At 48.0% G+C, this 22462-nt stretch overlaps 1 protein-coding gene across 1 annotated transcript; it reads left to right on the top strand.

The window, feature by feature from the left end:
- Positions 1–5208: 5208 nt before the first annotated feature.
- Positions 5209–17444, top strand: LOC139399449 (neuroligin-2-like; the record flags this gene model as incomplete). The annotated part of the gene is made up of 5 exons (XM_071144860.1): positions 5209–5394; positions 9206–9471; positions 9818–9971; positions 11304–11670; positions 15838–17444. Coding segments are annotated over 5 exons (1802 nt in total), but the record flags the coding sequence as incomplete, so codon positions are not given.
- Positions 17445–22462: the final 5018 nt, after the last annotated feature.

A 22462-nucleotide genomic window follows, 5' to 3' on the forward strand; every position in this document is an offset into this window, starting at 1 on the left:
ACATGGGAGAGGACAGGCGACTGTAGAATATGGGAGAGGACTGGCGACTGTAGAACATGGGAGAGGACAGGCGACTGTAGAACATGGGAGAGGACAGGCGACTGTAGAATTTGGGAGAGGACGGGCGACTGTAGAATATGGGAGAGGACGGGCGACTGTGGAATATGGGAGAGGACGGGTGACTATAGAATGTGGGAGAGGACGTGCGACTGTGGAATGTGGGAGAGGACGGGCGACTGTGGAATATGGGAGAGGACGGGTGACTATAGAATGTGGGAGAGGACGGGCGACTGTAGAATATGGGAGAGGACTGGCGACTGTAGAATGTGGGAGAGGACGGGCGACTGTAGAACATGGGAGAGGACAGGCGACTGTAGAACATGGGAGAGGGCAGGCGACTGTAGAATGTGGGAGAGGACGGGCGACTGTAGAATATGGGAGAGGACTGGCGACTGTAGAATGTGGGAGAGGACAGGCGACTGTAGAAAATGGGAGAGGACAGGCGACTGTAGAATGTGGGAGAGGACTGGCGACTGTAGAACATGGGAGAGGACAGGCGACTGTAGAATATGGGAGAGGACTGGCGACTGTAGAACATGGGAGAGGACAGGCGACTGTAGAACATGGGAGAGGACAGGCGACTGTAGAATTTGGGAGAGGACGGGCGACTGTAGAATATGGGAGAGGACGGGCGACTGTGGAATATGGGAGAGGACGGGTGACTATAGAATGTGGGAGAGGACGTGCGACTGTGGAATGTGGGAGAGGACGGGCGACTGTGGAATATGGGAGAGGACGGGTGACTATAGAATGTGGGAGAGGACGGGCGACTGTGGAATGTGGGAGAGGACGGGTGACTATAGAATATGGGAGAGGACGGGCGACTGTGGAATGTGGGAGAGGACTGGCGACTGTAGAATCTTGGAGAGGACGGGCGACTGTAGAATATGGGAGAGGACGGGCGACTGTAGAATGTGGGAGAGGACTGGCGACTGTAGAATGTGGGAGAGGACGGGCGACTGTAGAATGTGGGAGAGGACAGGCGAATGTAGAATGTGGGAGAGGACGGGCGACTGTAGAATGTGGGAGAGGACGGGCGACTGTAGAATATGGGAGAGGACTGGCGACTGTAGAACGTGGGAGAGGACGGGCGACTGTAGAACATGGGAGAGGACAGGCGACTGTATAATATGTGAGAGGACAGGCGACTGTAGAATGTGGGAGAGGACGGGCGACTGTAGAATGTGGGAGAGGACGGGCGACTTTAGAATGTGGGAGAGGACGGGCGACTTTAGAATGTGGGAGAGGACGGGCGACTGTAGAATGTGGGAGAGGACGGGCGACTGTAGAATGTGGGAGAGGACGGGCGACTTTAAAATGTGGGAGAGGACTGGCGACTGTAGAATGTGGGAGAGGACGGGCGACTGTAGAATGTGGGAGAGGACGGGCGACTGTAGAATGTGGGAGAGGACGGGCGACTGTAGAATGTGGGAGAGGACGGGCGACTGTAGAATATGGGAGAGGACTGGCGACTGTGGAATGTGGGAGAGGACGGGCGACTGTAGAACATGGGAGAGGACAGGCGACTGTAGAACATGGGAGAGGGCAGGCGACTGTAGAATGTGGGAGAGGACGGGCGACTGTAGAATATGGGAGAGGACTGGCGACTGTAGAATGTGGGAGAGGACAGGCGACTGTAGAAAATGGGAGAGGACAGGCGACTGTAGAATGTGGGAGAGGACTGGCGACTGTAGAACATGGGAGAGGACAGGCGACTGTAGAATATGGGAGAGGACTGGCGACTGTAGAACATGGGAGAAGACAGGCGACTGTAGAATATGGGAGAGGACTGGCGACTGTAGAACATGGGAGAGGACAGGCGACTGTAGAACATGGGAGAGGACAGGCGACTGTAGAATGTGGGAGAGGACGGGCGACTGTAGAATGTGGGAGAGGATGGGCGACTGTAGAATGTGGGAGAGGACGGGCGACTATAGAATGTGGGAGAGGACGTGCGACTATAGAATATGGGAGAGGACGGGCGACTGTGGAATATGGGAGAGGACGGGCGACTATAGAATGTGGGAGAGGACGGGCGACTGTAGAATGTGGGAGAGGACGGGCGACTATAGAATGTGGGAGAGGACGGGCGACTATAGAATGTGGGAGAGGACGGGCGACTGTAGAATGTGGGAGAGGACGGGCGACTATAGAATGTGGGAGAGGACGTGCGACTATAGAATATGGGAGAGGACGGGCGACTGTGGAATATGGGAGAGGACGGGCGACTGTAGAATATGGGAGAGGACGGGCGACTGTGGAATATGGGAGAGGACGGGCGACTGTAGAATATGGGAGAGGACAGGCGACTGTAGAACATGGGAGAGGACAGGCGACTGTAGAACATGGGAGATGACAGGCGACTGTAGAACATGGGAGAGGACGGGCGACTGTAGAATATGGGAGAGGACGGGCGACTGTGGAATGTGGGAGAGGACGGGCGACTGTAGAATGTGGGAGAGGACGGGCGACTATAGAATGTGGGAGAGGACGGGCGACTATAGAATATGGGAGAGGACGGGCAACTGTAGAATGTGGGAGAGGACAGGCGACTATAGAATATGGGAGAGGACGGGCGACTGTGGAATATGGGAGAGGACGGGCGACTATAGAATGTGGGAGAGGACTGGCGACTATAGAATATGGGAGAGGACGGGCGACTGTGGAATGTGGGAGAGGACGGGCGACTATAGAATGTGGGAGAGGACGGGCGACTATAGAATATGGGAGAGGACGGGCGACTATAGAATATGGGAGAGGACGGGCGACTGTAGAATGTGGGAGAGGACGGGCGACTATAGAATATGGGAGAGGACGGGCGACTGTGGAATATGGGAGAGGACGGGCGACTATAGAATATGGGAGAGGACGGGCGACTGTGGAATATGGGAGAGGACGGGTGACTATAGAATGTGGGAGAGGACAGGCGACTGTAGAATATGGGAGAGGACGGGTGACTAGAATATGGGAGAGGACGGGCGATTGTAGAATGTGGGAGAGGACGGGCGACTATAGAATATGGGAGAGGACGGGCGACTGTGGAATATGGGAGAGGACGGGCGACTATAGAATATGGGAGAGGACGGGCGACTATAGAATATGGGAGAGGACGGGCGACTGTGGAATATGGGAGAGGACTGGCGACTATAGAATGTGGGAGAGGACGGGTGACTATAGAATATGGGAGAGGACGGGTGACTATAGAATGTGGGAGAGGACAGGCGACTGTAGAATATGGGAGAGGACGGGCGACTGTGGAATATGGGAGAGGACGGGCGACTATAGAATATGGGAGAGGACGGGCGACTGTGGAATATGGGAGAGGACGGGTGACTATAGAATGTGGGTGAGGACCGGCGACTGTTGAACATGGGAGAGGACAGGCGACTGTAGAATATGGGAGAGGACAGGCGACTGTAGAACATGGGAGAGGACAGGCGACTGTAGAACATGGGAGAGGACAGGCGACTGTATAATATGTGAGAGGACAGGCGACTGTAGAATGTGGGAGAGGACGGGCGACTGTAGAATGTGGGAGAGGACGGGCGACTTTAGAATGTGGGAGAGGACGGGCGACTTTAGAATGTGGGAGAGGACGGGCGACTGTAGAATGTGGGAGAGGACGGGCGACTGTAGAATGTGGGAGAGGACGGGCGACTTTAGAATGTGGGAGAGGACGGGCGACTGTAGAATATTGGAGAGGACGGGTGACTGTAGAATGTGGGAGAGGACGGGCGACTATAGAATGTGGGAGAGGACGGGCGACTTTAGAATGTGGGAGAGGACGGGCGACTATAGAATGTGGGAGAGGACGGGCGAATGTAGAATGTGGGAGAGGACGGGCGACTGTAGAATGTGGGAGAGGACGGGTGACTATAGAATGTGGGAGAGGACTGGCGACTGTGGAATATGGGAGAGGACGGGTGACTATAGAATGTGCGAGAGGACGGCGACTGTAGAACATGGGAGAGGACGGGTGACTATAGAATGTGGGAGAGGACAGGCGACTGTGGAATATGGGAGAGGACGGGTGACTATAGAATGTGGGAGAGGACGGGCGACTATAGAATATGGGAGAGGACGGGCGACTGTAGAATGTGGGAGAGGACTGGTGACTATAGAATATGGGAGAGGACGGGTGACTATAGAATATGGGAGAGGACGGGTGACTATAGAATGTGGGAGAGGACTGGTGACTATAGAATATGGGAGAGGACGGGTGACTATAGAATATGGGAGAGGACGGGTGACTGTAGAATATGGGAGAGGACGGGCGACTGTGGAATGTGGGAGAGGACTGGCGACTGTAGAATGTGGGAGAGGACGGGCGACTGTAGAATATGGGAGAGGACGGGTGACTATAGAATATGGGAGAGGACGGGTGACTATAGAATATGGGAGAGGACGGGTGACTATAGAATATGGGAGAGGACTGGCGACTGTAGAATGTGGGAGAGGACGGGCGACTATAGAATGTGGGAGAGGACTGGCGACTGTAGAATGTGGGAGAGGACGGGCGACTATAGAATATGGGAGAGGACGGGCGACTGTAGAATGTGGGAGAGGACGGGTGACTATAGAATATGGGAGAGGACGGGCGACTGTAGAATGTGGGAGAGGACGGGTGACTATAGAATATGGGTGAGGACGGGCGACTGTAGAATGTGGGAGAGGACGGGTGACTATAGAATATGGGAGAGGACGGGCGACTATAGAATATGGGAGAGGACGGGCGACTATAGAATATGGGAGAGGACGGGTGACTACAGAATATGGGAGAGGACGGGTGACTACAGAATATGGGAGAGGACGGGTGACTATAGAATGTGGGAGAGGACGGGTGACTATAGAATGTGGGAGAGGACGGGTGACTACAGAATGTGGGAGAGGACGGGTGACTGTAAAACATGGGAGAGGACGGGTGACTATAGAATGTGGGAGAGGACGGGTGACTATAGAATGTGGGAGAGGACGGGCGACTATAGAATGTGGGAGAGGACGTGCGACTGTAGAATGTGGAGAACATTATTATCAAAATAAACTCTATTAACGATGCATCTCTCTCTCTCTCTCTCTCTCTCTCCCTCTTCCTCCCACCTCTCTCCCAATTCCTCCCTCCTCTGTCCCGCTCTCCTCACCTTTGTAAAGGTTTCCTGAGTACAGGGGACCAGTCAGCCAAGGGGAACTACGGTCTGTTGGACCAGATCCAGGCTCTGCGTTGGCTCAATGAGAACATCGGCCATTTTGGGGGCGACCCCGAGCGCATCACCATCTTCGGCTCCGGCGCCGGGGCATCCTGCGTCAACCTCCTCATCCTCTCGCACCACTCCGAGGGTAAGGGGCACACTGGTGGGTTACATTCATATTTTATTTGATTTACTTCTCAGTTCTTAGATGACTTACTCTTACCCGGTAGAACAAGGGTACATGGATATACTATCTGGTTACTCCCAAGGATGGATTAGTTCAAAGTGAGTTCGGAGTGACATCATCTTATACCCCATAGAATACCAGAGCCAAAAGTAGTGCACTACGTAGGGATTAGAGTGTCATTTGAGACAGAAGATCAACATTTATATTGAGAGCAATGTGGTCCAATGACCTGCAGGGAAACCTTGACAACCGCACTCCTCTGCGTTGAGCATATTATACTGACAGGTATACTCTGACCCCTCTGAGAGAGAGAGAGAGAGAGAGAGAGAGAGAGAACGTGAGTGAGACTGTGTAGAGTGAGAGAGAGACTGTAGAGAGAAAGAGAGAGACTGTGTAGAGAGAGACTGCAGCGAGCGAGAGAGAGAGAGCGAGAGACTGTAGAGAGAGAGAGAGACTGTGTAGAGAGAGAGAGAGACTGCAGAGAGCGAGAGAGAGAGAGCGAGAGACGAGAGAGAGAGAGAGACTGTAGAGAGAGAGACTGTAGAGAGAGAGAGACAGAGAGAACGAGAGTGAGACTGTGTAGAGCGAGAGAGAGAGACTAGAGACAGAGACTGTGTAGAGAGAGAGAGACTGCAGAGAGAGAGAGAATGAGAGACTGTAGAGAGATAGAGCGAGAGACTGTAGAGAGAGAGACTGTAGAGAGAGAGACAGTAGAGAGAGAGATATACTGTAGAGAGAGAGAGAGAGAGAGAGAGAGACTGTAGAGAGAGAGAGAGAGGCTGTAGAGAGAGAGACTGTGGAGAGAGAGAGAGACTGTAGAGAGAGAGAGAGAGACTGTAGAGAGACTAGAGAGAGAGCGAGAGGCTGTAGAGAGAGAGAGAGACAGTAGAGAGAGAGACTGTAGAGGGAGAGAGAGAGGGAGACTGTAGAGAGAGAGACTGTAGAGGGAAAGAGAGAGAGACTGTAGAGGTAGATAGAGAGAGAGAGAGAGAGACTGTAGTGAGAGACTGTAGAGGGAGAGAGAGAGAGAGGGGGAGGCTGTAGAGGGAGAGAGAGAGAGAGAGACTGTAGAGGGAGAGAGAGAGAAAACCGTAGAGAGAGATAGAACCGTGGAAAGAGAGAGAGAAAGACTGTAGGGAGAGAGATAGGCTGTAGAGAGGGAGAGAAAGAGAGAGAGACTGTAGAGAGAGAAGGAGAGAGAGAATGTAGAGAAAGTAAGAGATGTATTTTTCTGTGTTTGTGTGTGTGTGTGTGTGTGTGTGTGTGTGTGTGTGTGTGTGTGTGTGTGTGTGTGTGTGTGTATACATGAGACTGTGAGTAAACAACCAATATAGTATGTGCATGTCCTCCTTTCCTACCCTAACATACATGTCCTCTCCTCCTCTCCTACCCTAACCTACATGTCCTCTCCTCTCCTACCCTAACCTACATGTCCTCTCCTCCCCTAACCTACATGTCCTTCCTACCCTAACCTAAATGTCCTCTCCTCCTCTCCTACCCTAACCTACATGTCCTCTTCTCCTCTCCTACCCTAACCTACATGTCCTCTCCTACCCTAACCTACATGTTCTATCCTCCACTCCACTCCTACCCTAACCTACATGTCCTCTCCTCCCCTAACCTACATGTCCTCTCCTCCTCTCCTACATGTCCTCCTCTCCTACCCTAACCTACATGTCCTCTCCTCCTCTCCTACCCTAACCTACATGTCCTATCCTCCACTCCTACCCTAACCTACATGTCCTCTCCTCCCCTAACCTACATGTCCTCTCCTCCTCTCCTCCCCTAACCTACATGTCCTATCCTCCACTCCACTCCTACCCTAACCTACCTGTCCTCTTCTCCCCTAACCTACATTTCCTCTCCTCCTCTCCTACCCTAACCTACATGTCCTCTCCAGTCCTACCCTAACCTACATGTCCTCTCCTCTCCTGCCCTAACCTACATGTCCTCTCCTCTCCTCCCCTAACCTACATGTCCTCTCCTCTCCTGCCCTAACCTACATGTCCTCTCCTCCTCTCCTATCTTAACCTACATGTCCTCTCCTCCTCTCCTACCCTAACCTACATGTCCTCTCCTCCCCTAACCTACATGTCCTCTCCTCCTCTCCTACTCTAATCTACATGTCCTCTCCTTTCCTACCCTAACCTACATGTCATCTCCTCCTCTCCTCCCCTAACCTACATGTCCTCTCCTCCTCTCCTACCCTAACCTACATGTTCTCTCCTCCTCGCCTACCCTAACCTTCATGTCCTCTACACTCCTACCCTAACCTACATGTCCTCTCCTCCTCTCCTACCCTAACCTACATGTCCTCTCCTCCTCTCCTACCCCAACCTACATGTCCTCTTCTCTCCTACCCTAACCTACATATCCTCTCCTCTCCTCCTCTCCTACCCTAACCTACATGTCCTCTCCTCTCCTACCCGAACTTACATGTCCTCTCCTCTCCTACCCTAACTTACATGTCCTCTCCTCTCCTACCCTAACTTACATGTCCTCTCCTCCTCTCTCGTCTCGTCTCATCATTGACTCATCTCCTCTGCTGCCACTCACCCATACATTAAAACCAGTTCTCTCTGCTGTCAAACCCATCTTCATCATAATCACCGTCCTCATCGTCATCTAACACCAGCCCTCCAGACTACAACTCCTCCACCTGTCACTCAAAGCTCCCGGGGTGCCAGGTAAGGAACACTCTCGCTCCCCACGGGGAACACCAGTCATGTCATCCCACCACTCAACAAATCAACTGTGGCATGATACATGTGTTTATTGAGGAGAGGTGGATGAGAGGCGAGGGAGAGAGGAGGGGGAAGGGGGATACAGATCGTTATGATGAGAGTGGGAAAGGGAGGAGAGGGGAGAAGAGGGGGGAGGTAGCAGAAGGGAAGATGCACTGAGAGAGAGAGGGAAGGAGGAAAGAGAGAAACTGATTAGGATTTAGGATGAAATATAGATGAGTCACCTCTCTCCCCTTTCTCATACTTTCTCTCACTTACTACTCCCCCCCCCCCCCCCCCATGAGGAGTAATGCTGAAGTAGCAGGTCGGCTGAGCCACGCGCTCCCTAATAGTCTTCCCTGGGAAAGAGGCTCTGCTCTGCGTCACTGCTTAATTATTCACCAGGAATCTGCAGGAGAGGGAAGGAGTGTGGAGGAATAGAGCAATACGAAGGAGGAAGAGGGTGAAGAATGAGAGCTCCCCCCTGTAACGAGGCACCACAGTAGTTCGTTTTCACCGCAGGACAGACAGAGAGAGAAAAAGAAAAGAGAAATCTGTAGAAAAGAGGAAGGAAATGTGTTTCTTTAATAAGAGACAGACTGTGCAGTCCCCCATCGATTCCCCAGTCCGGGCTGAATCTCATACAGTATCATCTCAACTATGGAGTTTAAAGCGCATTACTTTCTATCTGATTTTTTTACAGTGACTAAGAGAGGGAAAATAGATAAATCCGTGGAGGGAGAATGGAACAAACGTTCACCACCTAACTAAGTATTCTTTAGAAAATGATCTTATCTTTTCTGGAAGGAAAGTAGACAAGGAGAAGAAAGCCACTTTAGACTATAGAGACACAACCTTGGCTGCCACTGTAGTAATCGAACATGTACAGTACACTTTGGGCCGTATTCAATTTTCAGACAAGAAAAAGGGAATATCCGCTCACCTTTTTTCTTGTTTTGTCCTGCTCCTGATATTACATTGGACGTTCATAAAACCTCCTCCTTTCAGATTCACTCGTCTAACTTCTCCTTCCACTCTCTGTCCTCCAGGGTTGTTCCAGAGGGCCATAGCCCAGAGTGGCTCAGCCATCTCCAGCTGGTCGGTCAACTACCAGCCCCTCAAGTACACCAAGATACTGGCCCGGAAGGTAGGCTGCAGCCACTCAGAGACGGCAGAGTTGGTGGACTGCCTGAGGAAGAAGAACTTCAGGGAGCTGGTGGATCAGGACATCCAGCCGGCCCGTTACCACATCGCCTTCGGACCCGTAGTGGACGGAGACGTGGTGCCGGACGACCCTGAGATACTCATGCAGCAGGTGGGAGTAAGGAGCAGGGGGCGGGTGTATTGTTGGAGGTGGGGATGGGGTGGAGGTTAGTGTGGCTATATTAGTCATGGCTCTCTGACCGCAGAGACGTATTCTATTGGTTCTGATGAAATCTCAGTGCCAGTTACCAAGAGTAACGTAAAAAGATTAAGGTTATGATAAGACATTACTATAATGGTTAAGTGTCATTTAAGACAGGTTTATATTTTATGCTTTTTGGTGTTAATAGTGCTTTTCAAGGAGCCCAAAGTGCTTAAAATGTTATGAGGCAGCAAAATCTCATGCACTTCTAATGTGTCTACATACCTAACATGTCCTTCCCTCGTTGTGCCACAAGGGGGAGTTCCTGAACTATGACATCCTGATAGGAGTGAACCAGGGAGAGGGGCTGAAGTTTGTAGATGACAGTGAAGACAATGATGGGATCTCAGCTGCAGCGTTCGACTACACCATCTCTAACTTTGTGGACAATCTCTATGGATATCCTGAGGGTAATGGTCTCTATATCCCTACTAATTGTAAACTGTCATTGTCAAAGCATATAGATTCAAAGGTTGTAAAGATGGGTAGAGGTCTGTCCGTGATAAAGAGATGCTCTGCTTTTTTGACACCACACTCCACAAAGCAAGTCCTGCAGGCTCTAGTTTTATCTCATCTTGATTATTGTCCAGTCATGTGGTCAAGTGCTGCAAAGAAGGACCTAGAAAAAGCTCTAACACTTACCCCACCAGACATGCCACCAGAGGTCTTTTCACACTTCCCAATTCCAGAAAAAAATTCCAGAAAATGTACAGTATTATATAGAGCCATGATTTCATGGAACTCTTCAAGTGAACAGCAAACCTTTTTTTTTTTTAATCAACACGGCGTGGACGATAACTGCTGCTATCGCAACAGCTAATGGGGATCCTAATAAAATACCAGAATACCAATACCAATTCATGTGCAGCTTTTTATAAAGTATTGAGTAAAGTAACAATATAATAACGATGTAAGAATATAATAACAATAATAATAATATCATAACAATATAATACATAACCTCTAGAGAGGAATGATGTCTCAAATCCAACTTTACTATTTGGTAAAAACGTCTCTTTAAACTTCAATTCACTATCATGTGCCTTTTTATCTGACCCCCCCCCCCCCCCTTTCCCTCCCATTCTCTCCCTTTCTATACTCTATCTCTATTTCTCTTTCCCTCACTCTCTCCCTTTCTATACTCTCTATTTCTCTTTCTCTTTCCCTCACTCTCTCCCTTTCTATACTCTCTATCTCTATTTATCTTTCCCTCACTCTCTCCCTTTCTATACTCTCTATTTCTCTTTCCCTCACTCTCTCCCTTCCTATACTCTCTATACTCTATTTCTCTTTCCCTCACTCTCTCCCTTTCTATACTCTCTATTTCTCTTTCCCTCACTCTCTCCCTTTCTATACTCTCTATCTCTATTTCTCTATCCCTCACTCTCTCCCTTTCTATACTCTCTATTTCTCTTTCCCTCACTCTCTCCCTTTCTATACTCTCTATCTCTATTTCTCTTTCCCTCACTCTCTCCCTTTCTATACTCTTTATTTATCTTTCCCTCACTCTCTCCCTTTCTATACTCTCTATCTCTATTTCTCTATCCCTCACTCTCCCTTTCTATCTCTATTTCTCTTTCCCTCACTCTCTCCTTTTCGCTCATCTTCTGGCTCCGTCTGTATCTCTCTTTCTCAACTTCCCTCTCTTGAATTGTCACTCTCTCTTGTGTCCAACCTCCCACCCTCCCCTCTCCCCACTGTCCCTCTCCTCCCACCACCCTCCTCCCACTCCTCCCCTCTAGGTAAGGACATCCTGAGAGAGACCATTAAGTTCATGTACACTGACTGGGCCGACCGTGACAACGGAGACATGAGGAGAAAAACCCTCCTCGCCCTGTTCACGGACCACCAGTGGGTGGCGCCAGCGGTGGCCACGGCCAAACTGCACGCCGAGTTCCAATCTCCTGTTTACTTCTACACCTTCTACCACCACTGTCAGACGGAGACGCGGCCGGAGTGGGCGGACGCAGCCCACGGGGATGAGATCCCCTACGTGTTCGGGGTTCCCATGATCGGAGCCACCGACCTTTTCCCCTGCAACTTCTCTAAGAATGATGTCATGCTCAGTGCTGTAGTCATGACGTACTGGACAAACTTTGCTAAGACGGGGTAGGTAGTGAACGGTAGAGGGTAGAAGGTGGAAAGAAGGGGGGCTTTGTTTGGTTTGCTCTCTCTGCTCTTGAGGACTATTTAATTTAGGGCTCAATTCAAACCGTATCGCCAAAATTCAGCACTATAATGCGCTTGAAATGTAAAGGTTATTTCCGATTGAGCCAAACTGCAGCTAACCTATAAGAATCTAAGCCCTGTCTAAGCCCTGTCTAAGCCAGGGGGGGTTCCACTAAGCTATATGGAATTGTTTTAAGAAGGTCATACCAAGGATTTCGATTTTTGAAGTATCCCAAAAATTTGATGAAAAATTATGTTGGGCCTTACTGCTCTTAGCCCAAACAAACGCATTGAATAACAGATAGTCCTTACTGCTCTTAGCCCAAACAAACGCACTGAATAACAGATAGTCCTTACTGCTCTTAGCCCAAACAAACACACTGAATAACAGATAGTCCTTACTGCTCTTAGCCCAAACAAACGCATTGAATAGCAGATAGTCCTTACTGCTCTTAGCCCAAACAAACACACTGAATAACAGATAGTCCTTACTGCTCTTAGCCCAAACAAACACATTGAATAACAGATAGTCCTTACTGCTCTTAGCCCAAACAAACACACTGAATAACAGATAGTCCTTACTGCTCTTAGCCCAAACAAACGCATTGAATAACAGATAGTCCTTACTGCTCTTAGCCCAAACAAACGCATTGAATAACAGATAGTCCTTACTGCTCTTAGCCCAAACAAACGCATTGAATAACAGATAGTCCTTACTGCTCTTAGCCCAAACAAACACATTGAATAACAGATAGTCCTTACTGCTCTTAGCCCAAACAAACACACTGAATAACAGATAGTCCTTACTGCTCTTAGCCCAAACAAACGCATTGAATAACAGATAGTCCTTACTGCTCTTAGCCCAAACAAACGCATTGAATAACAGATAGTCCTTACTGCTCTTAGCCCAAACAAACGCATTGAATAACAGATAGTCCTTACTGCTCTTAGCCCAAACAAACACACTGAATAACAGATAGTCCTTACTGCTCTTAGCCCAAACAAACGCATTGAATAACAGATAGTCCTTACTGCTCTTAGCCCAAACAAACACACTGAATAACAGATAGTCCTTACTGCTCTTAGCCCAAACAAACGCACTGAATAACAGATAGTCCTTACTGCTCTTAGCCCAAACAAACACACTGAATAACAGATAGTCCTTACTGCTCTTAGCCCAAACAAACGCATTGAATAACAGATAGTCCTTACTGCTCTTAGCCCAAACAAACACACTGAATAACAGATAGTCCTTACTGCTCTTAGCCCAAACAAACACACTGAATAGCAGATAGTCCTTACTGCTCTTAGCCCAAACAAACACACTGAATAGCAGATAGTCCTTACTGCTCTTAGCCCAAACAAACGCATTGAATAACAGATAGTCCTTACTGCTCTTAGCCCAAACAAACACACTGAATAACAGATAGTCCTTACTGCTCTTAGCCCAAACAAACACACTGAATAACAGATAGTCCTTACTGCTCTTAGCCCAAACAAACGCATTGAATAACAGATAGTCCTTACTGCTCTTAGCCCAAACAAACACACTGAATAACAGATAGTCCTTACTGCTCTTAGCCCAAACAAACGCATTGAATAACAGATAGTCCTTACTGCTCTTAGCCCAAACAAACACACTGAATAACATATTCACTACATGAAACAACAGATAGTCCCCAAGATCAGGAAACATTTGTTATTTGTTTTTACATGTGTTTAACCCCCTATTTTTGGCACTAAACAGTCTCCATATGTACTTCCATACATTTTATTCAACTGGTGCCGGGGGACCTTCAGACGAGTCTTGTGAGGCCTGTGGGCGTCCGTCAGAGAGTAAACACTACGCTACAAATGATTTTGTGATAAGACCGATTTCCAGATGTCTCATGGTCTGACATACACCACTCTAGCTCTGTCACCTTTCACCTCAGATGTCTCATGGTCTGACATACACCACTCTAGCTCTGTCACCTTTCACCTCAGATGTCTCATGGTCTGACATACACCGCTCTAGCTCTGTCACCTTTCACCTCAGATGTCTCATGGTCTGACATACACCACTCTAGCTCTGTCACCTTTCACCCCAGATGTCTCATGGTCTGACATACACCACTCTAGCTCTGTCACCTTTCACCGCAGATGCGAAAGTGCAAAATGTGGTGGATTGAGACGCATCCAATTTATGGGGACGTGGACATCAACCTTAAGGGGTGAATGCAGTCTCCGCTAGGCAGGAATTTAGCCTTTAAATGTAAATTGCACTATACCGCTGAACTTCAGCGATACGGATTGAATCGAGCCCTAAGTCTATGATTTCCAGCCAGAACAAGTGTATCATACTATATACAGAGCAATAAGCAGCAAAGGAAACATGAAGTCATGGAGTGCTCACAGGCAACTACACACAAACAAGATCCCACAAAAACCAGTGGGGAAATGGCTGCCTAAATATGATCCCCAAGCAGAGACAACGATAAACAGCTGCCTCTTATTGGGAATCATATCAGGCCAACATAGAAATAATTAACCTAGATAGGAACACCCCCCCTAGTCACACCCGACCTAACCAAAATAGAGAATAACAAGACACTGGGGGCCGGCACACTTCAGGGCGAATGCGAGGAGCAGGCACAGGACGTACCGGGACCGGGGACATGCACTTGAGGGAGAGTGAGAGGAGCAGGCACAGGATGTACCGGACTGGGGACACGCACATCAGGGAGAGTGAGAGGAGCAGGCACAGGACGTACCGGACTGGGGACACGCACATCAGGGAGAGTGCGAGGAGGAGGCACAGGACGTACTGGACTGTGGAGGCGCACTGGAGACCTGGTGCGTAGAGCCGGCACAAATCGTACCGGAACGGTGAAACACACTTTAGGGCGAGTGCGTGGAGGAGACACAGGACGTACCGGACTGGGGAGGCGCACTGTAGGCCAGATGTGTGAAACTGGTGCAGATGACACCGGACTGGTGTCACGCTCCTCAGCACGCCCGCTCTGCAGCACTCTCATCGCCACCACCTCTCTCCGGAATCTTTTGTCGAGTTCCTCCTTCGACTCCCTGACAGTCTCTGGCTCATTCCTCGGCTCTGCCGACCACCCCGTGGTGGCATTTGTTTGGTAAAAACAGTAGGATAAATACACATGTAGGTAGAGTCCATTCTCCTTTTACTCCCTTTCTTTTAAGAGCTTTGTCCCAATGGACCAGTCAGTCGATGCCCCCGCCCCCAAAATAATTAGGGCTAACTTTTGGGCTTACTCTGTGGCTGCGAACCCCGGCGTCGTCTCTGTCCTCCCTTCTCTCCCTGCATCTGCTTCCATGGAAGGCTTTCGTCTCCAGCCATAATTTCCTCCCAAGTCCAGGATGTCTTCTCCTCCTTTATCACCTCGCAAGCCCAAGATACCTTCTCTTCCCGGGCACGCTGCTTGGTCCTGTTGTGGTGGGATCTTCTGTCACGATCGTCGTACGAACTGGAAATATACTCAGCCCAACGCAGCGTGCAGCGTGATTTGGGTTCCACATGTTTAATAAAGGAAACTTACAAAAACAGCAAAGGAAACGTGAAGTCATGGAGTGCTCACAGACAACTACACACAAACAAGATCCCACAAAAACCAGTGGGGAAATGGCTGCCTCAATATGATCCCCAATCAGAGACAACGATAAACAGCTGTCTCTGATTGGGAACCATACCAGGCCAACATAGAAATATTTAACCTAGATAGGACACCCCCCCCCCCCCCCCAGTCACACCCCAACCTAACCAAAATAGAGAATAACAAGGCTCTCTATGGTCAGGGCGTGACATGGTGATCTTAACTGACCGAAAACAGGGAATTTTTACTAGGATTAAATGTCAGGAATTGTGAAAAACTGAGTTTAAATATATTTGGCTAAGGTGTTTGTAAACTTCCGACTTGAACTGTATGTAAGAAGCTATGAAATGTATTGCAATTTTGAGGTATTTTTTTTCATGTTTTAATCTCAAATTCAAGAGGTTGTTTAACAGGGAAATATACTATATAGTGTCTGTGTGTAATAACTTTGGAATACCTTTGATTTAAATAATTTAAATGAGATTGGTATTCATTTCTCCTCCAGGGACCCCAACCTGCCGGTGCCTCAGGACACCAAGTTCATCCACACCAAGCCCAACCGCTTCGAGGAGGTCATCTGGACCAAGTTCAACTCCAAGGACAAGCAGTACCTCCACATCGGTCTGAAGCCCCGCGTCAGGGACAACTACCGAGCCAACAAGGTGGCTTTCTGGCTGGAGCTGGTCCCTCACCTACATTCCCTCCATGACGAATTCCCCCCCACCACCAGGCTACCTCCAGGCAGCACCCGCCCCCCCGGGGTCCCCTGGAAGCCCAAACCCCGCACCACAGGCCACCCCTACCCCACATTCCCTGACCCCGTGGAGCCCTACGGATCAGAGCGGCCCAGACTGGACCTCTTCCCCGGTGACACACGGGATTATTCCACAGAGCTGTCGGTGACAGTGGCGGTGGGGGCGTCACTACTCTTCCTCAACATCCTGGCATTCGCCGCGCTCTACTACAAGCGGGACAAGCGGCAGGAGATGAGGCGCCACCGGCTCTCCCCGCAGCGCCACGGCGGGCCGGCCAACGACCTGGCGCACAGCCAGGAGGAAGAGATCATGTCCCTGCAGATGAAGCACTCGGAGCATGACCCGCACCACGACATGGAGCCCCTCCGGCCCCACGACATCCTGCGGCCCGCCTGCCCGCCCGACTACACTCTGGCCCTGCGGAGGGCCCCGGACGATGTGCCCCTCATGACCCCCAACACCATCACTATGATCCCCAGCACCATCACCGGCATGCAGCCCCTCCACCCCTTCAATACCTTCCCCAGCACCGGCCACAACAACACCCTGCCCCACCCCCACTCCACCACACGCGTATAGTAAAGCTAGAGCTCCCCCTGGGGGACCGGTGGACCAACTACTACGCTCTCTGGCTCCCTCTGTATGGATATCTCTCTCTCTCTTACTCTCTGTTTCTCCAACCGTCAGCCTGCTGCCTGATGCTGTGTACTTCCTACAGTGCCACCTGTTGAGGTTAAGTGGAAGTGCAGCTGAACTGCAGGGGCAGCAAATGTTAAGGGGGGACATTGAGACATTTAGAAACTATTTTGATGGGGTCTCGTATTCTCTGACTCTGACAGCCCCCAGACCTTGCCAGAGGACAATCCTCTTACTGTGCTTTTCATTTTGTTGTTTTTTCATCCCCCTTTTTATCTTTTTCTGTGCTGTAATAGGGCTGGAGATAGTTTTTTGGGGTGTTCGGTAAAGTGACCTCTGATATATTGGAAAACCTCTATCTCTCTACTCATGTCATCTGCTTACTTGATATAGTGTTTTCTCTTTTCTACATCCATCTCTTTCCCTCTGTAGTTCTAAACCCCCCTCAAATGAACCCCTCAGCCCACCCTTAGGAATTGTTGGGAGTCTTTTTCATACAAGGCGTACAGTACATACAGTTAGCATCTGTCATGAAAAGATTGATATTCTGATATCGTCTTTCTACCAGCATTCTTGGTGCCAAGTACTGTGTTGTTTTCCCATAGGAGGGAACTGAGAGAGAATCAAGAGTGTGGAGCTGTATCAAGATAGCCTACTGACTGTGTTCATGAAAAGTGCCAATTTGGCCTATCTTGTGTGCTTTTTTCTTTGATTGTTTGATTGTTGCTTTCAGTTCTTATTTTTTTTGTGGAAAGAATTTTAAGTATATAGATATATAGTTATATATAAATGTGTACAAAGAAGAAGATATATAAATGGCTTTCTCAGTGGGGGATCTATGCATGAATTCTTTTTTTAAATGATGATGGGGGAAGGACACTGGATAGTCAATGTTTCCACACTTCTCCTGTTTTAAACCATTTCTATCGCTTTTTCTTCCTATTTTATTCTTCAAAAACAAAAAATGGAGGCAATTAAAAAAAACTGCACGGATGCTTCTTTGATTTGCACAATTATCCTTTACAACAAGAAGAACCTGACTGGAACAAACAGGAATAAAATAATGATCATACACCTTGAATATACAACACATTGCGTATCATCACCATCTCCCATGTTCATTGCTTACTGTCTACTATTGCACCATAGACCACATGCTACCCCAACCAAATCAACTACCCCAGTAAATCAAAACAACCTTTATTCTTACAACACATATCAGTCACACAGAGACCCCTCTCTCCCTGCTTTGCTGTCATCAGGCCAGGGCCCCTGAGGGCCCCTCTTATGTAATGTGAGATATTGGTGCCACTCTAGCAGCTCTGTCTTTGTCTCGTAATAACCAGGCCATCCACTGAGCCCTGGGCCCCTGTCTCTCTGTGAGTCATTATGGCAGGCATGGAAGCCATAATCTGCCACTGAAATGGCATCCTATTCCCTAGTGCACTACTTCTGGCCAGTCAGGCAAAAAGTAGTGCCTTATAGGCATTAGTGTGTTGTTTTGGACACATTTCTAGAGGTATTGGTGTCCATTATAATCTGGTCAAAAGAAGTGTACTATGTAGGGGATAGGGTGCTGCAGGTAGAGATATGGAAGAGATAGGGTACTCAAGTCTTGGAGGCTCATAGAATGTTACTTTCCTAATTATGTTAGTAGGAAGGAAAGAAAAGGACGGGCAGTTCTCACTCTCCCTCCTTCTTTCACACATTCTGTCCTATCTTCACCTCTATTTCCAGCACATGCATATTCTGTTTGATGTGTGTGTGTGTGTGTGTGTGTGTGTGTGTGTGTGTGTGTGTGTGTGTGTGTGTGTGTGTGTGTGTGTGTGTGTGTGTGTGCGTGCGTGCGTGCGTGAGTGTGTACACGTACATGACAGCACAGCTTCACCGGGGCATGGGTAATTAGAGTGCATGGAGAATGATGGAGGGAGACAGAGAGGGAGAGAGGAGAGAGAGAATGAGAGAGACAGACGTCTCAACTCAGAGGCTCATCCCCATGATGCGAACCGTACTCCAAAATAACATTTCTCCAACTACTTACACACACACATTATATTTTCCCTATCCCTTTCTCCTTTCCTCCACCAGTAAACACCAACATTTAACTAACTAGGCGTAATAGCTACATGAATGTGAAGAGTTGAGTAAAACTCACATACTTTTAAACTCATAACTCTGCTGTGTACAGTCATTCAACCTTGCATCTCCTGACCCTTAATCCCTGACCCCTCACCCTGCTGACTCTGTTGCTCCCACAACCCCTTAGCTCTACTGCTGTATATGTAACTCTAAGCACACTGAGCAAGACTGGGGGTCTGTCAGCCAGGCCATGGTCTTTGATAACAAAGCTGGGAGAGGACCTTAGACCAAGAGGCAACAAAGTGATCAGTTGTTGCTGGGTTTTAGTTTTTCTTTCTTTTTTTTAACAGGGAAAAACACATAAAAGTCGAGGGAAAGTCTATAGAGAACGTCCCCGGCTGTAATGCTCTAATATGGCCAGTAGAGGGGGCCGACGGGTTAATATGATTAATCCCACTGAACAGAACTGTAGAGCTGTGAGTGTGAACCCACAGTGCACTGTATCCTCTATGGGAAACCGTTAGCGACCATGTTGTGTCTATGCTTGTGTTTTTTTCTTTGCTTTCTATTTCATTAATACTTGAGGATTATGGAAGTTGAGGGGAGAATGTGAGAGAACACAGTGGTAGAGTCAGACTGTGTTAGCCTACTAAGAGAGACAGTGTGTGGTGGGGAAATGATCAGCTGCACAATATACTGTAACATAGACTGGACTGGGTTTGTGGTCAGTGGGAGCTAGAGAATACTTAACACAAGCTGTGTTCTTGGACTAGAATAAGAAACCTGGGAGAGAGACTCAAAGCATCCAAGTCATCATCACAACCTTAAACAAAGAGGAAAGGTTGTGAGATGTAACTGGCCAACTGGGACAGTGGACAGACTTATTTCATCGATGGGAGCAATCGGAGTCTGTCCTATGAAGTGTCACTGTACCATTATATTCTAGTGAACTATTTTATACTTATTCATGTGATGTCGCAGAGAAAACTACTACAACTAGAACAAAACAGAACTTCAACCAGTAGACAGAAGCTATTTATTTTTTTCTGTTCTTTTCCTCGACTATTTTATAGGTTTACACACGAGAGGGCGCCATGGTGACACACAATCACCATAACAACGTACCTGTCATTCTCTGAACATTCGGAATGTGGAGGAATACATTGTTGCGACATAGAGACACGTCAAAAAAGAGGCGCAAAACTGTACATTTTTAAGTGTAAGAACAAACAAACAGGCAGAAATATTTGTAAATATAACGTTTCTTGTTTGTTTTTTCGAGTGAATGAAATGACTTTGTGACAACACCAGAGACAACAGGTGCAAGTTGACAAGGGGCCACCAGCTAGTATTGTACCTTCACTGTACACCATTTGAATATTGTCAGATTCTAGTTCTATTAGCCCCGTGTTGTCAGTGCAGGATGTAACCAAGTTGTGCAGAAGTGGGTAGACAATGGACATTCAGAACAAAGTCATAGAGTTGTCTATGTAGCATCTTGACTGCTAAAACCTGTGAAAGCACTAAGCAAACACTGTAGCAGGGATACTGACGCATTCTTACCCTGTGCTGTTGTTTATATGGTCTCTCTCCCACATTCAAATGGGACAATGATAACTGCAGGCCTTTGTTAGCTGTCTACCACACCAGCATATCTGTACGATGATGCAGGATACCTTAAAGACAGAATCTGTCGTTCCCACTTCCCCCTATGGCAACTACAATGCAGGGACACTTTTACCGGAAATTAAAGTTACAGAGTGCACCTTTAAAAACAACCTTGTGACTTCTGGAGTCCGGATATTCACTCCCTGTTGACTTCCGTATTGTAGCTTAGCCCCAAAATCACAGGGGGATAGAGAAACGAGGGCTTTACGTAACCTAAGATGCCTCTGATCTAGCCTAGTCCCAGATCTGGTTTTGCCCTCTTACCAACTAATACAGTCATTGTCACGACTAGGAGTTGACTAGACAGAACAAACAGATCTGGGAGCAGGCTACCTCTTATCCTCATGGGAAATCACATACTGCGGGTGGGTCACATGTGCCCCTGTATACACTGCGTTACGTACAATGTGTGTAGGTGTCCTGTTCATGTAGGTTGTGCTACATGACCTCATCATAAGCTATTGGTACAGCTACACTTGCCTTCCAGGTGGAGAGGTGTGGTGGGAATGAGTTGCTTTAGCCACTGCACGCCTAGTGGCCAGACGGTTGAGAGTGTATAAGTGAGAGCATGTGTTAGGATAGCTAATGTGTTGTGTATGCGTTAGGTGTGTACTCCATTTTGTTGTAGCCTTGGTTTGGACTGACACAGAGGGAGCAGATATCTAGTGTTAGTTTAAGATGACTTTCAAACAATTGAACCGACCCCCCCCCCAAAAAAAAAAAAAAATCCATATTGGATTTTAATGTATTATTCCTCGCACTCAGACCACGATGAGAGTCATTATTTTTGGTCCTAAACCAATTTTGTTGACGGTGTGTTGATTTTCAATGATAAATCAGTTGTTAAATGATTATAAAGCAGTTATCATAGTTTTATAGATTTGCCGGAGCGGTGCTCTGTTGGGATAACACCCGAAATAAAAGGGGCAGTACGTAACAATGTTTCATGTAGGTGAACTTCCTGCCTCGCTTGTGACTACGTGTCATGGTTGACCTTCAAAACAAAGAAAGGTTTGTATATGTTCTGGTCGATGTGCCTGAGTCCAGGTACACTGAAGCACATGACCAATAACCCTGGGAAACATTCAGAGTTGGGTGTCAGTTCGGCCTGCATAGCAACATTTGCACCTGTTGTCTTCTTTTACATTTCTTTATTGAATTAAGAAACCCAAGACTTGAGATGAAGAAAACATGTTAAAAATTCATTTCAAAAAAGAGCATTATTAAACAGGTAAAATCAAAGTATATAAACAAGGTGATGATATTTCTGTTTAGTTATGACACACTGTATGCTGTGATTCTGATGCGAGGCGCATAAAGACGTCCATAGCCAGGCTGTCGCGTACGTCTCTTCATTTACCTAATGCACCCCCTCAACTTCATTCAGAAGACTGCTTCTTCCATTAAAGCCCCACAAAAGCAAAAATGCACTTTTTCCAGCTGAAAGACAATCCCCAGAGTTTACCCATGATGTTGCAATGATTTAAGCCAATAAAACATTGTTTTAGTCAAAGTATGATATGGGTTTGAAGTGGGAAATCCGAAGTGTGAAAGTGTTTCCCCTTTGAGATGACGTGCTAATACTTTTCAGACAACGTTTCTTTTCAGGGCTGGGTTTTATTTGCACGTTACCACCCACCAGCATGGCATTGTTTTATTTAGTTACCACCCACCAGCATGGCATTGTTTTATTTAGTTACCACCCCACCAGCATGGCATTGTTTTATTTAGTTACCACCCACCAGCATGGCATTGTTGTATTTAGTTACCTCCCACCAGCATGGCATTGTTTTATTTAGTTACCACCCACCAGCATGGCATTGTTTTATTTACTTACCACCCACCAGCATGGCATTGTTTTATTTAGTTACCACCCACCAGCATGGCATTGTTTTATTTAGTTACCACCCACCAGCATGGCATTGTTTTATTTAGTTACCACCCACCAGCATGGCATTGTTTTATTTAGTTACCTCCCACCAGCATGGCATT

This window comes from Oncorhynchus clarkii, unplaced genomic scaffold (genome assembly GCF_045791955.1).
Source record: "Oncorhynchus clarkii lewisi isolate Uvic-CL-2024 unplaced genomic scaffold, UVic_Ocla_1.0 unplaced_contig_1527_pilon_pilon, whole genome shotgun sequence".
Lineage (NCBI taxonomy): Eukaryota > Metazoa > Chordata > Actinopteri > Salmoniformes > Salmonidae > Oncorhynchus > Oncorhynchus clarkii.